The sequence below is a fragment of the Psittacula echo genome (genome assembly GCF_963264785.1).
Source record: "Psittacula echo genome assembly, chromosome: 7".
In the NCBI taxonomy this organism is placed as follows: domain Eukaryota; kingdom Metazoa; phylum Chordata; class Aves; order Psittaciformes; family Psittacidae; genus Psittacula; species Psittacula echo.
The window spans coordinates 24,059,415-24,077,336 of NC_137740.1; the positions used below are offsets into that span (position 1 = coordinate 24,059,415).

The following is a 17,922-nucleotide window of genomic DNA, read 5'->3' on the forward strand; positions in this document are numbered from 1 at the left end:
AGACACCAGTTTCTCCCCATTTCCCCATATATCCATGAGGCAGAAGCACCCAGGAACAACCACCAAGGCAATGAAATCAATGGACAGCATCCCTCAGCAAAGAATCAGGATCTGGGATTCAGTTTTCTAAGGCAATGTATCAGGGAACTTTGCAGGGAATATGGGATTGCCTTTGAGAAGACAAACAAAAAAACCAAAACAAAACCAACACACACACCCCACCCCCACCCCCCCAAAAAAATACAACCCACCACAAAAAAACAAGCTTAATTTAAATTTTTTGCTTCCTTCTGCTCACAGTACACAGCCTGGAGTTCTTCCATTCCTTCTGACATATTAATAGCTTGTCCTCTTTGTTTCGTGTTTGCATAAGGTTCTTAGGGAATTGTATACAAATGGGACAAAAGGAAGAAACAGATACAGTATTTATAATTTATAGTGGTTTGAAATTTCTTTCAAGGTCTCCTTGGCTCTTAAAGATATGAATATAAATTAAGAAACAAGTAATCTCCACAAGAGCTCAAGGGAGCCTGAAGTGGTTGTCTTTGAAGCCGTTTTCATTGCTGGATACTATAAAATGCAAATGCTGTCTCACCAGACCTTGTGCTAGAGACTGCAGAGACGGTAAAAAATAAGGGACCTTCCACGTTTGGACAAAGCAATGACCCTAAAGTGTTCAGGTGGTAAGGGCAGGGGGAACACAGTCAGATGGCAAATAACAGACAAGTGTCTGTATCCTAGTCCTATGTGGTATCACACAGTTGTGACAGATGCACATAGCGCATCATTCACACCTCAATGTGTAACCAAGACAGCCTTGAAAGCCACATCTATGTTGCCAGCCCTGCACTCATTTACTCTATCATCCATACACACCAACAGCAAAGAAAATTATGTATTTCCCCCTTTTGCATTAAATGTGAAAAAAATGAACACAGAGTTGACATCCCAATACTCCTAGGGTCTTGCAGTTAAGACTATCTTAAACTCTGATCTCCAAATGAGATGTTTCTTCATTAGAGGACACCTGAAGCATAGCCACAAATGCCAAGCTGCCCAACTCCAACATCTTGCACAGCCTAATTCCTGCTCAGTTTGCAAGTAACAATTAGCCCAGCTCAAGCCCACGATAATTTCCAAGAGCATGGATCAGAAAAATCCCCCTGGAATCAGTAAAGTCATAAATCTTGTTTGGAGTTAGCAATCCTGAGAGGAAAACAGATTTCAGTATTTTCCCAGCTGTCTAAATATGCATGTGACAGCTTCAATTCCAGGGTTTCAAGCATAGTACAGAAAGACGGTCCAAGAGTTGACATCATTCATCATTCGTAGTGATGTTACCATGCACCTTTTCAATATAGAACATATGGGAAAAAAATTCAGATATGCACACATACCTTTTTTCCATTAAATTGTCTGATGTTGTTGGCAGATGTGAAGTTCCACTACCTTGCAGAATAACTTGGGATGCAGAGGCCAATTTAGATCTTTCATGGATCATAACTAGTAGGAACCAAGACATGTCAAAAGGGTGTTGCTCTGCTTAAATTTTGCTTCTTTTTTTTCAATCTTGCAGGTGGCCGTGTCTTTGCTAACCCTCAGGACTGTGCCCAGCACCTGATGAACGGAGATACACTGAGTGGTGTCTACACCATCTCCATCAACGGGGAGCTCAGCCAGCGGGTGCAGGTGTACTGTGACATGACCACTGATGGAGGTGGATGGATTGTGAGTAGCCTTGCAGTTGTCTTACACATTGTACCCATCACAAAGTAACCGAGCCTCATCCTACCAGCAAAGCCAAGCACCACACTGCGCGGGAATGACAGCAGGCTTAATATCACACGCTTCATTTCCCACGACATAAGGAACGGCCCACACTCCAGTAATAATAGTTACTCTTGGAGAAATGCCCTTTGATTTATTTGACATGTTTGCAGTGCTTCTGGAGAGCACAATCTGAGAGTGAAGCTGATCTATTGTTCTAGAAATGAAATTAATGGCCGGTAGCTTTCACAGGGAATGATTCACACTGCCTGCAGTAGAAGGGTGTCAGGCATCACCCTGATTGAGTCCACACAGGAGCATTTTAGAGGAAAATGCTTGTTTGGCTTTTGAATTGCACAAAAACTGCTTGTCGTGACATAGATGGACTGACAGCTTAAGTAAGTAGTGCTGTGGTGCTTTATTCGTTTCAAATGCTTATTTACATGCACTACACAAAATCCCACTAGATGTATAGCCAAAACAAAACAAAAAAAAAAGGGGGGCTTTCTCAAATGTTGATTTCTAGCATGGATGTTATTTTAGCCAGGAAATTTTCCTCCATATCAGTCTGCTTCAGTGCATTCCCTTGAATATCACAGAAAGAGCCAGCTGAAAGCAGAATCGTGAAACCAGAAGCACCATGCTTTGCGCAGAGCAGAAGGCTTGAAGGCTGATTCCTTCCTATTGTAACATTGATTTGCCTTGAATATCATCTAACATTTCTTCAGTTTCTCCGTCTGCACGTGAATTAACTGCATAGCTACAACAAACACTAACTGGATTGGCATTGCATTTTTCTCCCCTGAAAGGCGCAACAGAAGGACAAAGTATTGTCTTTATTTTGTGTGTCCAAAGCCTGGCAAAGGTGTCCCTCCGCTCCTTCACACTATTTTTTCCCTGGCCTTCCTCCACTGCAGGTCTTCCAGAGGAGGCAGAATGGGCTGACCGATTTCTTTCGGAAATGGGCAGATTACCGGGTTGGATTTGGAAATTTGGAAGATGAGTTTTGGCTGGGTATGACCTTCACCAGTTGTCTTTTACTGACACATCAAACCTGAGCTCCCTGTGCACCATGCTGCTCACCTATGTTGGCTCCTTGCCTTTCATCCCACTCCTCTATGCTCTTCCTTAGAGATTTCCTTCTGTTCCTTCCCACTCCTTCACATTAGAAAGTCACTCATAGGCACACCACATAGAAGTGCATTGTTAAGGCCAGCAGCTTCCTAATTTGCTTCTCCAGGAGAGAAGGGGGGATGCTGTGAGTTTTCAGGGACCCTTCCTTCAGATGACTACAGGTTGCATTGGTGGCATCTATGGCTCATGGACCTCACCTGGCCTTAGCCAGCAAACCAGTTGCCCAGAGAAAGTAGGAAAGGCATGACTGGGAGACCCAGCACATCTCTGAAATTGAGTGTGCTCTCCCAAAACCCAAGCATGAGCCAAGGCCAGCTCTGCAGCATAAACACACTCTGGCTTATATGAGAGTTTGACAGCAATATGAGAAGCATCAGGGCTCCACAGCTGAATGCCCCCAGCTTCACAGCATGGAGAAAGCTGAACCTAGACCTTGAATCCAACTCTCATAGCCATGGCGAGGTGAAGCTTGAGTGGGGACAGAGAGCTCAGACCCCACCATTGCCAGGAAAGGCAAAGACTTAACCAGAAGTGCTATTGATCTTTGGCTCCTTTCCATGTTCTCATTTCCCAGAGCTGTTTTATTTGCCTAGAGTTTTGTTTGCTCCTGGAATGGATCCAGAAACCAGGTCTTACCGGGTGTCTCACTGCTTGTCTCACCAGGTTTGGACAACATCCACAAGATCACATCCCAAGGGCGCTATGAGTTGCGCATAGACATGAGGGACGGCCAGGAGGCAGCATATGCCTACTACGACAAGTTCTCCATTGGGGACTCCAGGAGCCTGTACAAGCTGCGAATTGGGGACTACAATGGCACTTCAGGTACAACATTATTGCTACCACATAGCAGGCAAATCCTGTGACTGGTGGGTCTGAAACTGTAAAGAAAATCCCAACACCAAATCTTATTTGTCTGGAGCAGCAAGACACAAACTAACCGCCCTTTCTGCCTTCCTGCAGTCCATCATGTATACCAGGCTGATAAATCACACTAAGGACACAGGGAATTTTCCACTGGGGATTAGATATTTAATATCAGAGGCATTGCTGTTCAACTAAACAAGTCAGTCGTCAGAGGTGTCATCTTGCTTGGCAATAACTGCAGCTCGCTATTGATGCCATGCTGGAGGGTGTATTTATTGCCTTCTCTCAGCAATGGAAAAAATCTGAAATCCTCTGCATCATTTCCTCATGCAAGGGCCAAACACTGGCTAGTTTTGCAAGGGCACTGTCACACCTGCAGTACTAGGCTTTCCCCACCAGAAAACAGTGGGTGATGGGTGATTGACGGAGGGAGAGTACACTTGTCTCTTCCCTAGGAGAGAGGGGTACAGATGCAGCCCCTTTAACTGGGATACACATGCCCAGTGCAAGCCTCCATGATCCAGACAAAACTTCACCATGTACTTCATGTACTTAGTGAGGTACCCCATATCATACTAAATGCAGGAATTTTGCTCTACAATACTTGGTAGTTGCCACTGGAAGAGAAGTGATAGAGATCTTGGTTGCATGCAACACAGCACTTGCTCTGACCTTAAGTCCCAGGGCAAAAGGCACCCAACCTGTTGCCAAAAATGCCAATAACAGTGCTGCAGACGTCACTCCCTCCCTTCCCTATGCAAGCCCTTCTTCTAACTGTCCAACCAAGGAGCTTCTACTCCACATTGAACAAAGAGAGCCAAGACTTGCCATGTGGTTCATTGATGAGAGGTTTCCTAGCAAACCTCTTGGCGGCTGGACTGCACACACCTAGCATGGGTCCACTTCATATTTTCTCAGGGACCGCCAAGGAACATATTAAGAACATCCATCTCCTGTAACTACATCACTCAATTGTAACAATGACCATATTTCACTTCAGCTCTTCTTTCACCCAAAAACAGCTCTCTTGCTCCTTAGTAAGGAGATGAGATGAGGCCGGTGGGTTTGGTGTAAAACATCACACACCTTCCAAAAGCCTCTTCTCCTTATGCAAAGAGAGAAAAGAACGACAAGCATCTTAGTTTAAGAGATAAATTACCGATCTCCTTTGGGAGAAAAATTTCCCCTGGGCTAACAGGAGGCAAGGAGACTGAAAGCATCCTGAAATAGAGACAGGTTTCTGGAAATCTGGGATGCTCAACTCAGGTTTTAATTCAGTTCTGAAGCACTGAAATTCAGACGCAAACCCATATAGCATTTTTATCTTCCAAGCCCAAGCACTATCTAAGGTTTGCTATGGACTGTACTGATCCTAAACTGACAGCAGAGGACCTCAGATGAACACTTGTAAGCAATTCCAGTTAATATTATTCAAGACCGTCAGCTGCTTGAGCTGTTGATTGGCAGGCTGCCACAGATACCAGAGTATCCTGATTTCATTGTTAAAAGACCAGATGACTTGGGCTCCATCACATCCAACATCACGTCTTTCCACAGGGGACTCCCTCACTTATCACCAGGGTCGCCCCTTCTCCACCAAGGACAGGGACAATGACGTCGCTGTGACCAACTGTGCCATGTCCTACAAAGGGGCCTGGTGGTACAAGAACTGCCACCGCACCAACCTCAATGGCAAGTATGGAGAGTCCCGGCACAGTCAGGTAAGGGCAGAGCTGGACTGAAAGTCTTCAGCATTTCTTCTAGGGGTATGATCAAGAACAACAGCAAGCCTAGGCTAGAGCTGAGGCTGTGCGGTTAGTGCACCAGGGTTAGGTGCACTGGTGGGGTGACCGCACACCAGCTGGAGCAAAGCGGACCACCTTCAAGACATTTAGGCTGATGCTTCATGCTTCACGCTGGCTGCCATGGTCATTTACTGTGGTACCTTATTACATTATATTAAAAAAAAAAAAAAAGCATTGAATTTGAGCAGGAGCCTTTGAACAGTGAGAAAAAACAATCAAGCCATAGCAGCAGCAATGCTTGCTCCTGCTGTAGCAAGTTCTTCCTTCTGGGTTTTTTGTAGCGGTCAACTTTGTTTCCTTCCTATCCCACTCTAGTTTCTTGTTTGGATCTTTCTTTACTCTATGCCTTTCTCTCCTTCCTACCAGGGGATTAACTGGTACCATTGGAAAGGCCATGAGTTCTCTATCCCCTTTGTGGAAATGAAGATGCGACCTTACAACCACCGTAACATCTCTGGGAGGAAGCGACGATCCCTACAGCTCTGAGGCAGCTGAACCCCCTCCTGCCTTCCACCATCTGACCTTTTCTGTCATTTGTTTGTATTTTATAATATGAAAAGGGGGGGAATTTACTGCTTATCTGAGATAGCAACCTGCTCCCTCACAAGTGCTGGAGGGAACCATGGCACAAGCAAAGGCTGTGGGAAAGGAAAGACCTCATTGCTTTGCATCTTTCCCAGAGAAATACCAAATTTCCAGTCTCCCTACCCCAGTACTCTGACCCTTAACACAAGAAGAAAGCGAGAGAAAGAGACAGACAGATTTTTTCATATTTTTTTAAAAGACATAGAAATCGCCAGCAAACCCTGTTAGAAATGTCTGACATGGGGCTCATGGCAGAAACCTTCCCCACAGGGACCTTTGGCACCCCAGTCATGGCCAGGGACACCCATCCTCTTCCTGCCTCCCTGTCCCCTCCTGAAAGGGAGGTCCCAAACTTCAAGCCATCCTGTAGACACCAACTCTTCCAGCAGGCAGAGACCTGTCTCTCCTTCTGGCCTGGTCATCCCTCCCCTACTTGCAGGCACTGTACACATGGAGACAAAACGAGGATAAGCCAACACAAGGCTCATCTCGTTCCCAGTTGTCACAAATCACACAGGAGGGTTTGGTGAATATCTGTATAAGCAAGGAAACTGTAGAAAGCCCACATCCCACATGTTGGCCCCACCACAGCCAAAGCCATCCTCATGTACATGGAGCCTAGGGGAACAAGAGTTGCTCCACCAGCACCAACCTGCATTATCCACTCTGAGCTGAACTCATCCCACCCCAGGTGCATGACATCTGCCTGGCTTATGCTGAGCTTTATGAAGAAGAAAAGAGTCAAATTAGAGCACTTGTGGTCTTGAAGTCTAGGGCCCATTTCCTCTGCTATTTTGACATTTCACCATGCTGTCTATCACTGAGGTCAGTGGTCCCAGACCAAAGAGCCTCAGAGAAGAAACAGCAACCGAAAGAGTTATCACAATTGCAGCCCAGCCTGAAGCTAGCAGCTGACACAGCTCAGATGCTCTTGTTCAGGGTCCTCCATGCACACAGGGAAGGATGATGATGCAGCCAACGGAAGACAAGCGCAAGCTAAGAAATGCCCATTCTCTTCCCTCTTCCCAAACCATCACAAGAAAGACACAAATCTTAGCGCCTTGGTACCACCACCTCTTTAATGGGAAATCAACTGGTTCCCCTTCTGGAAGGAATGCTTGGTCTATTCACTTTGGAGCACTTCAAGAGTTCGCTCTTGCCATCCCTAACTTCTCCTGTCTTAAGAAGATGGACCCTTCAGATAGCAATGGCTGCACTCTGTTGTCATTGACACCACCACCACATAGCCCAAACGACAACTGTGCTGGAGTCACCCCTCTGCCAAGGACTCTGATCAATGCTGGGCATTGTCACTGGCCTGGTCTCAGAGAAGGAACCTATCCCCACATCCAAGAACAATGCAGCTCATCACTGGGTTCACAGCGAAGGGAGCAATACAAATGCTGAACACTGCTTCTTGATTTTATCCAACTGAAGCTGCTTTGTCTCAAGATATATCTTCCAGATGGCAACATAAAGGCATCTTTGCAGTAGCTTATAATTCAGGCCAGTGTCTCTTTCATGGCCATGCTCCTGGATTTTCTGACGTTACTCACCATGGCTGCAGAGCTGAAGAAGGGCATTAAGGAGGAAAAGCAGCATCCTTGTCTATGTCATCTACTGGCACACAAAATCATAGCTAACTCCAAGATCACGATTAGATATAGGGTGCAGCCTTTCAAGTAGTCAGCTTACAAGCTGCAATTTGACCAGGAGGAAGAATGCTGTAGCTCAGCAACATCTCATATGTAAATGAGACATCTCTTCTTACTTTCCATCAGCATCAAATCATGCAACAAGCCAACCAGTTGAGGAACAGGTCAGTCAGAGAGGGTACAGATGATGGGATCTCTTGCAGGACATGGCCAGTGTCACACATGGCAGCATGTCAGGCCTCCTGAGCAGCCTGTCCTGTTTTATATCCAAAAGCCAACAAGAAGCAATGGAACTCAGTAAAACCTAAGAAGTACCCCAGTAGACCAGCAGAGTAATATTTTTCCCAGCATCGCTAACAGTTTATAGGGAAGAAGTGTCTTAACAGAAGTACTACAGTGTAGTGGTTATAACTAGAAGCAGAGATTGGCAGTGGATGGCATTCATCACTGGTCTCGCTTGGTGCTGTTTGCTTACCTATCCAGGTGAAAGATAGAGACATCAGTGGAAACACAGGAGCTCATCATTTGCAATCAAGTTGAAGGCAAGAAACCTCTTTTAAAAAGTGTGAGTCAAATGGAAAATCAAAACATGCCGAGCTTTTCCAGGTGGTTCAAAAGAAGATCCTCAAAAAGGCTGATTCGTCTCTAAATAGATTTACTGACATGTATCTCTCCCTCCCTGCTCATGTCTGTCATCCCTTTTATAAGTCCTATAACCAGAACGAAAGGGCTCAGTTGACACAACTTAATTTTTGAGTCTGAAGGATGCTCTTGGAGATAATATCCGACTTCCTGGTGCCATTATATACCGATGCAGGTCTCTGATCTCACACATGGTACCAGAGTGCTGCCTTTCCATTACGCTGATGGAACACAGTTGCTAAAATCTTTTAAAGGAAAGTCTTCTACATGTTATGGTTTTCTCCTGGTGACAATGTAACCCAAGCAGAGGCACATAGCCAGCTACAACAACCCAGTCATTTGGGCCATTGTCCCTCATGCGCACTGTCCATAAACAAGATACAGTTTTCCAGCAATTTATTTTTCATCACTACCTGATGATTTTTTTTTTTTTTTTTTTTAACAAAGTTCCTGGCAGAGGTTTCAAGCAAATTTGTGCTTAATGTTGATGCTACAGAATGGCCAGGTGATTAAGTACAGTCTTCACCCTCCATCACTGGTTGGGCAAGCCCTTTTTCTGAATTCACCTTCCAACAGACCAAGTTTGGCCCTGTCCTCCATCAGCACAGCATTGAGAATGAAGTCTTGGCAACAGGCCTGAAATTCCCAGAAACTAAGCTGGGGTCCTGTGTGGTGCTTATCTCAAGAGACTCTGGTGGCTCCTCTGCCATCCAGCTCATATGGCCCAGGCTTGCCCCAGAGCCTGAAAGGGAACCTGAAGCCATCACCCAAATCACACTATCCACTGCAAAATGCCATCTCCCATCACATCAGGCAGGAAAAGCATGCCAGGTCACTCACCCACTACATGTGCCTAGGATCCTCTCAACCTTTCAAAGATGTCTCTTACCTCTAACCTCAAAATCCTGGAAGGAAACACCAAGGGGCTTTCTCATCTCTTGCCCAACTTTGATTTCACTCTATTTTCATTCCTGCCAGACCTCCAAGCTCACCTTCCACTGCACTAAAACATAACCAAAGGAAAAAACAAAAAAGTCCTGAAAAGAAAAGCTGCTTTTAGTAAAGTCATCCTTAAGAAAGAATTTATACAAGAATCATTTGGGAAAGCAGAAAGGCCAAGCCCTCCCCAAAGGTATCTGGGTTTTGGCAGGATGATTCTGGAAGAGTATCCACACAAAGGCTGTAGAAAAGCCTTTGCTTCTACTCCTTATCTTTGCATTACTTTACCACGGGCATCTCAAAGTGTAGTATCAGCGTAAACACACTCTTATACCAGCCTCTTACTTCCTTCCCAAAGTGTTGTTTACACCAGGTGAAGTGTTGGGGTGCAGAAAGCAGAGCTCACTCTACCTTCATCCCCAGTGGTACAGCATGTGAGGGTTCAGGCTGTGGTCTCTACAGTGCAGTGGCCCCTGCTATGGACAGGCTTAGAATGCCTTGTCAAAATACAACAGAAGCCAAAATACCTGCCTGGTCCATCACCTCCATGCCAGCATGTGCCCTTCATCCAGACCCAGAGCCTCCCTCCTGGTATGTCCCCACCATCACACCCTGGGGTGACCACATTTCCCTTGCCCTGTGCCCCCCAGCAATACCCACAAGCTTTGACCTTACAAGACACTGCCAGCAAAGAGCTCTCACCCCCAAACCCCTTTAATTCATGCCTACACCCACTGCTCTGTCCTGGGGCCAAGAGAGAAGACCATTCCTGTTTCTGTCAACCAAGCATCCTCGAATGACCACCAAATCCACCCAAGCCCCTTGGGGACCTTCAGTACCTTCCAGAGTCACCTTCCCCCTTCCTTAAGCCTGATGGTGCTCAGATGGTGGTGGCAGCTCCTTGCCCCTTCCAGGGTGGAGGTTTGAGGTTAGGGAGAGGGAAAGGTTCTTCCCTGGGGAGAAGCTGATGCCCAGACCCATCTCGGTACCCAGCCTGCAGTTCTCCTTGCATCAGTGGTTTCTCAGAGGATGGTGACACAAAGACCTAAACAAACAAGCAGCCCCCTGTGCACAGGTGGTACCCTGGAATTGTGTTTATTATTTAAAAAAAATAAAAGCCGTAAATAAGAAGGAAGAACAAAGGCAACAAAATCCCTTTGACAGGTTCTGATGAACCCAAACACAAACCAATGTAACTAAATGAGGGGGAAGATAAAAGAAAATGAATGCATAAATAAAATTAATAATATAAATACGTAATATATTAAACAACCCTCCCAACCTTGTAATGAAAACGTAGCTCAGAGAATGGGATTGACGCTTGTTAACCATTGTTAACTAGTATTTTTAGTCCTGACCGCTCTTAGGCTATGTATAGTTCCTTTTTTTAATGCATTTTCTATACATTAATAAAAGATACCGAAGGAGTGAGCTGTGTGCCTGTCTGAGAGTGGGGTGGGAGACAGGCCCTGGTGCATCCAAGCCCAGCAGCATTGCAGCCCTGACCTCGCACCAAGCTAGGATGTGCACCTCCTGCTCCTCATTTATCCCGTGGGAGAAGGAGCATGGGGGGCTCATTAGCAGGGATTTGCATGCTCTCACTCTGCTGCAAGGGCATGCCCTGCCCTGGTGGAGCTCAGATACTTTTGCATCCAAAGCAGCTGACCACAGAGAATCGGGTTTTGCTCTGCAGTTTGCAGCTGAGCTGCAAGGTATTGCACAACCGAGACAGCCCAGCAGCAGCTGGAAGAGAGCACACTGCTCTATTGTAAAACATGCCAAGAAACACGAACTGGGAGGAGCAAAGCAGCTGAGAGACAGAGCACATGCAATGGGATAAGAAAACAGAGTGGAAACTCTGGAGACAGCCCAGCATTGGAGGTGCTCGAGACCAGCCTGGAGAGAGCCCTGAGCAATCTCATCCGACCCTAGGGCTGCCTTAGGCAGCAGGTCAGACTAGAGGCTAACAAGGAGGAGCTACACTGTTAAAATAAGTGACAATAGGTGATCACAAAGTCAGGTCAGTGTGGCCGGTCCTTTAACCCCTGTAAGGCAGGGAGCTGTGCTTTGGCCTCAGCCCAGCATACCATGTTTTGTTAATAAATTTAGCTGCTCCCATAAGCTCGGCAGTTTGCAGCCAGAGAAGGCAAAGTAAATGCTCAGGAGCAAAGTGAAACAACCCCAAAGTCTTCAGATAAAGCAGTTCTCACGATTCAGACAGCAATCTGTTCCCAGCAAGATGAAAAACCCACCAAAAACCAAATTTCAAGGCTATTTCCAGCAGAACATGCTCCCAGTGGAAAAAAATGGGAAAAAAAAACCCCAGCCCAACATCGATTTAGCAAAAATCTCTGACACAAGTATGAATTTCAAAGGATTTTGAAAGTCTCCTCTTGTTTCACACACAGACTTTATTTAGACCTCCTCGTCTTAAGTCTTCATGTTTGACACGTAGCCAGGCAGGATGAGAAAGCCCGAAAGCAGCTCTTTTGCCAGACTGCTTCAACATTTTCTAAATTTAATTTCAGAGAGAGACACAACAGGGAAATTTGTTCTGCAGCAGCTTCTCAACCTCAACTTCTCCTTTGTGCTTCAATTTGAGAGATAAAAAATAAAGAAAAAGGAAGTTGTGACTCTGGGTATCCCCCACCTCAGGCACAGCCAACAACACAGCACAAAGCCAAGCCTGATGGACTCAACCATCTGGATTAAATGAACTTTCTCATGTCTGAAGGGAGTCAGTGCATGGGAGACTCTTCAGGAAAGCCCAGGGGCTCTCCTCTGTGCTCAGAGGAGACAAGGGATGGAGGTGGGTTTGGAATGGGAAGGAAGAGTTGTCTGCACCAGTGCTTATCCTGTTCTCACCATGTTTTTCCAAACAGTTGACCCAACACAGTGGGTTTCATTTATGGTCTCTTAGAGAAGGTAAGTGCCCTCCACTGTACACCCCATTCAGCACATCTGGGGCCAAATGGGGGCCCCCAGGACCTCCATTACACGCAGAGCACACCAAAAAAAGCCCATCTGGAAGAAACACAGCGTTCCCATTGCAATAACCAGACATGAGAAGTGGGCATGCACCACTCAGTGGTTGGTGTCAGAGCAGAGAGGTGTATGTGAAGCTGCACCATCCTTCTGGACCAGAACTCATCTCCCAGAATCAGAGCCACAGCTATACTCCTTGCTTCAAATGGGATGAGAAGGAGGTGAGGGCTGGCACAAGCTCTTTCCTAAACACTCCAAGTTTTGACCTAGGCCAGGGAGGTGTTCTGCCCCCTACACCAACGCCTGGGGAGCTCCTGCCCTATAACCCATCACAGGTGCCCACCACCCTCATCACTCTGACCCTCTCTGCCCTTGCACACCTCAAGGCCATCTGTATGCTTTAGACACAGCCCTGCACTATCACACGTGGTGGGTTCTCACATTTCCAGCCTCTCCAAGGAGCGCCCCTTAACAGGCAGCCCAGGCTTTGTGCAGGCAGCACTGTCACACTATAGGCAGCTACACTCCTCTTCAGGCACTTCCAGCCACCGCAGAGCATCGCACCACCAGCCCCCCCAGCTGCACTTTGTACGGAGATATTTCATCACATTCCTCTTACCAAAGTCCCGCTCTTGCATGAGTGATGCTCAGGAACTTTGTTCCACCAGCAAACATCAGGCGGGTGTACAAAGGTCCTTAGCAAGGGTGCTGCGCATCTGTCCCAAGCTTAAGTAACATTCTCAGCAACACACCCTGGAAACGCAGCCAAAAAAAGCACAAGGGAAATGCCCACCCAGGGACAAGCAGCACTGCAGGAGGAGGTGCAATGCCTGCAGGAGCAAGGCTGGAGCAGGTTGAAGAAGGGGCATCCTCATCCCATGAATTCACAGCTGCTTCATGTCTTGTGGGATGTAATTTTTATAGCACTACCTTTAACATCCTTAGCATTTAATTCCTCTTGGTAAGCCTGGATGTGCTTATCATCTCTTTAAAACCCTCATACCCATTTTTATATTTCCAACTCCTGTGGCTAAAAGCTCTAAAGCTTAATTATATCGAGTGTAAAAAAAAAAAAAAAAAAATCTTTTTAATCAAATCTAAACACAGGGCTTTTAAATTTCATTGATTTATCCCCTTTCCTGGGTTGAGATGCACTGTGAATAACAGCCCACAGGCTATTCCCCTTCCCTCACTATAGCCTCAACATGCAGAGATTTTTCTGCTGCTGACATATTTCAACAATATTCCCCACCAAAAAAAAAGAAAAAAAAAAGTCTACATTACATACATTATATTTGAGGGAAGATCCTAGCTGTCATTAGAGGCTTTCTTATAGTGACAATTCTCTCCCTCCCAGTATTTTGGATTGCTTTCTGTGGTTGGTAGGGCTGTTGAAGGTGTGCAGCCCTCCTATAGCATGCACCATGCAATGTACAAGCATGCTTATTCCCAGAAGCATGGCTAATCCTCTAGCTCCCACCGAGGCTGTCTTCCTGGTGTTACTCCCCTGCAAGCATGAGGGCCTAGCATGACTGCAGAGCACACCAGGATGCTGGCAGGAGCGCAAGCTGCTTCTGTTCACCACAATGACCCCTTGTCCCCGTGCTGTTCCCTCTGTTTGGTGACATCTCAACAAAAGAGGGCTTTGAAGGAAGTAACTCTCCAAATGTTTATGGGAAATATCCTACCCAAGAGTGAGAGAAGGGCAGGATGAAGTTGGGAACTCTCCCTCTAAGGATTTCAGGAGAAGTCTCTAGAAACAGGCAGCCAGGAGAGGAGCATCAGAGGGGACAGGGCTGGAAAAGCATCATTGGCAGCCAGATTCCCCTGCTCCTGAGGACAGTTTCTGGCCCTCCTCCTGGTCCCACATCCCCTGCTGTGCTCAAATCATGTGGAAAGCAGCCAGCATCTGACTGTTCACCATCTTGTATCAGTTCCTCACCTGCCACCCAAGGCTGCCTCTCCTTCCTGCCTAAGGAGGATTTTGCCCTCCAAAGGAACCTGCTCTCCCTTGCAGGGGGCAGAAAGAGGCAAAACACTCCCCGGAGAAAGGCTTTGGTGTGTTTTTCCTCTTTCACCCACCACGATTTGCATTCCACTCTCAGTTCCCCCCCAGGCGTGAGTAAGCCCCAACCAAGTTGCTCTGCCAAAGCCCAGTACCCAGCTGCATCCTCCCACCTCACCTGTTAGCAAACAAGATAAGGAGGAAGAAGACTTTGAACCATGAAGAGCAAGGGTCAAATAGTCCCCATGGCCAGGCAGGAGCAAAGCCCCAAGGGCAGCACAAAACATCCCAGCACAAGGATGCACCTTAGCCAACTGGTCTGGTGCTACTAGCCAAAATCCACATGTGGTCCTGAGCCACAGCAGCTCACCAGAGGTCTTCAGAACAGCTTTTCTCCATGGAAGTGGCTTATGGAGGGAAAGGAGTAACAAAAACATTTTTTAAAGTCATAATAATTTGCCAGCTGCTTATCATTAAACAGTTCATTAATCAGATCTCCCCATTTGCCTCAGGTGAGCACCAGGGGAAACTGGCACCAGGGGGTGGCCGCTGATTGCACCTCAGCATTGTGGGGCTGAGCCAAAGAAAGGACTGCACTGAGGGGACAGCCAGCACAACTGTTTTTTCACCTAAAAATCAACCTTGGCAGTTGAGATCCAACATTTACCCAGCACAGGAAACCCCTGGGAGTGACTGCTCTGAGAGGAGGATGAGCTATCGCTTCCTACTACTGGGAGCATATACTGGTCCTCAGAGCACCAGGGCCTCTCAGAGGCACTAGGGCTGTGCCCCAGCATCACCACTCCTCTGCCTTTGGCTCATACCTCCCACAAATCCAGCCCTTGAGAGGTAAGAGCAAGACATTGCATCAGTGACCCCATTTCTATGCCAAGAGAAAGAGCACCCCCATTCACTGACAGGTTTTCCATCCCCTGGCCTTCACATAACTGATCCTTGAGCCATTCCTAAAAGGGAAGGCACTATGTCATGCTACAGGCCTCGCCCAGCCCTGGCACTTTCCCCACCTCCTGGAATGTCTTCTCTCCCCCTCACCCGTGGCCACCACTGCCTGTAGGATTTCCTCAGGAAGGAGTTCCTTAAGGCTCACACACACAAAACAATCATCAGCTCTAAACTAACAAGAAGTCCTACTGCTTTCTTCCCAAGCCCAACAGCACACACCAAAAGGCACTCTGAGTAGGGACACACACCCTTCCCTCCTCTCCACAAACACACACAGGTTCCCATAACCTATCTCTGCTCAACACAAACACCTGAGGATGCACCTGAGAACCCCATCTCACTCCCCACCCCAGCTCTTTCTTTCCCCTACGCCCCAGGGAGGGATGCTCCAGCAAACCCAGACCCACCTCAACAAGCCAGCTGCATCCAAAGCCTCCCAGGTGATGGGTGAGAAAGAGACACCTCCAAAAGCCTCACCAGTTTGGGAGCATGTCCTCTAAGAGCAGCCTTTCCCCCGTCACTGCCCATGCAGGACTGAGCCCCAGGCAACCCTAAACCAGCACATTGACACCAAGGTGGGACAAGGGTGGGACTGGGACTCCCCCCTTCTCAGAGGGGACAGAGCCCAGTACGCACCAACTGAGGGAGAAGAAGGGATGAAACAGCTGTCACGGAGCCTGGCAGACCCTAAAAACACCAGCTCAGTGCCTGTTCTCCCCCCCACCAAAGCGTCACCATCCCATCCCACTTCTGCCTCTCCATTCTCCTCTGAATCCGGAAAACTCATTGCTGCTGCTACAGTAAATGCCAAGGGCTGCTATTTTTATCCAGCCCACGACCAGGCGTGCTTTATTTTTGGTGTTTGAACTACATGCTTTTTTTGTGGGAGGGGGAGAGGGAGAAGGCAGAAGCGTGGGGGAAAAATGAGAGGAATGTTTCTCCGGGAGCAGAATTTTCCATTGCTTACTTTAAGTCAGGCTAGCATCTGCAAACAGAAATCACAGCCAGAGAGCAGAGTAAGCAGCTGAGGAAGAAAGGTGGGAGAATGTTTGCAGTCACTTCACATCACCTTCCATCCCACCACACCAAGAAATACCCCAATATACAGGCCCTGGGTACCAGATGGATGTTACGAAGGCAGGAGTGAAGCTCCCAGCTGTGTAATTGGGCAAACAGGTAAATAGATCAGCTGAATCTAATGAAATAAGGGGGAAACAAAAGGGTGTTTTTGTTTTCAGTGTCAAATTAGTAATGTTTTCCAAATAAAATTAAGAGTTGAGGGAATCTCAGAGGAAATGGAAGTTATCAAGGGGCCTTTATGGCATGGGAAAGACTTTAATTTCACATGGAAATAAGGAATTTGGGAAGGATGGATGGAAAACAGGGGCTGGAGGGGAGAATTTGATTTCCATATGGTCCTAGGCCTAGGCTCAGACCAACATCCCATGATCTGACGGGAGCTTACCCAGCATGGGCCTACTCAGATCCTGTGCTTGAGGGGCACCAGTAAGCAGAGAGACATGTAATCTGGAGCAGCAGTGATTCATCAGCAGCTGAGTCACGGCTTCCTCTCACCCATTAAAGTTTCTGAAAAACAAAGCACAATCCCTTAGAGCCCAGATACGCTGGATGCCAAACAAAACTAGAAGGTAGCAGGTTCAACCTTCCCCCCAAATGTATGTTTTTTCCACACCGCATGTGAAAGAGCCATGGAAATCCTTGTGGCAGGAGACATCCGCAGGGTCAAGCATCAAATGGTGTTTAGATTCTTTCAAAGCATCTCCTATGGGGTAGAGGATGTCGGGCTAAACATAGCCATGGACTGACTGATTGTATTTGCATATTCTTGCATTAATTCTAAGTTTCTTTAAGTCTATCCGATGCTTCCCGACTCAGTTTAATGGTATCGCTATACTTGATGGCATCAAGACTCTCCTTTATGGGTAGCAGCACCATGAGAGCTTTAAAAGCTGAAGGCAGAATTATCAGTGCCCACGCGCTCCCCCACATCATCACAATGCTCTCACCTGAAGCCAAGTGGGTGCTGAAGCACCTTGCTCAGAGGGGCCCCCAAAAAGCTGGCAAAAGTGCCCAGACCAGCGGCTCCACCCTTGGAAAGGCCAAATGAAATTAGTGACAAGAAAGCACCGAGGCCAGAGGGGCATTTGCCCAGGAAACAAAGCAAACCTCCTAGCCGCCGCTGCAGCAGCACCACTGGGGACAGGCACGGCTATCATCCTCCTCAGTCCTGGGAATGGGCACCCTCAAGCCTAATGCCTCTGGCCACGCTCAGCCTTGGAGACCTCTAATAATAAATATTTCCAGGCAGCCCTACTAGAGTGGTTTCAAAGGTGATGTTATGCTATTGGGTGCTGTAGAGTGGCTGTGCAACCCCTGGGTGACTGCCAGCATCCAGGTAGCTCCTGCATGCCCTAGGAAGGGTGCATGTTGGGAAGATGCAGTTCAGAGAGGGAGAGAGAGCTGGGATGGGTGAGCAAAGACAGGGTGAGCCATGAACATGGTGCAAAGCCCAGGAATCTCCATCCTGTAGCATAAAACTAAGGAAAAATTTCCT

At 47.2% G+C, this 17,922-nt stretch overlaps 1 protein-coding gene across 2 annotated transcripts in view; it reads left to right on the forward strand.

Annotated features, from left to right (window-relative positions):
• The window catches only part of TNR (tenascin R), a gene marked incomplete at both ends in the record, with an annotated part of 28,852 nt that extends 22,793 nt beyond the window's left edge, over positions 1 to 6,059 (forward strand). For both annotated transcript variants that reach the window (XM_080624282.1, XM_080624283.1), the window contains 5 exons: positions 1,577 to 1,728; positions 2,685 to 2,781; positions 3,565 to 3,726; positions 5,326 to 5,489; positions 5,940 to 6,059. In XM_080624282.1, the coding sequence (XP_080480408.1) occupies positions 1,577 to 1,728; positions 2,685 to 2,781; positions 3,565 to 3,726; positions 5,326 to 5,489; positions 5,940 to 6,059 (695 nt within the window). The remainder of the gene's footprint in view (positions 1 to 1,576; positions 1,729 to 2,684; positions 2,782 to 3,564; positions 3,727 to 5,325; positions 5,490 to 5,939) is intronic.
• Positions 6,060 to 17,922: the final 11,863 nt, after the last annotated feature.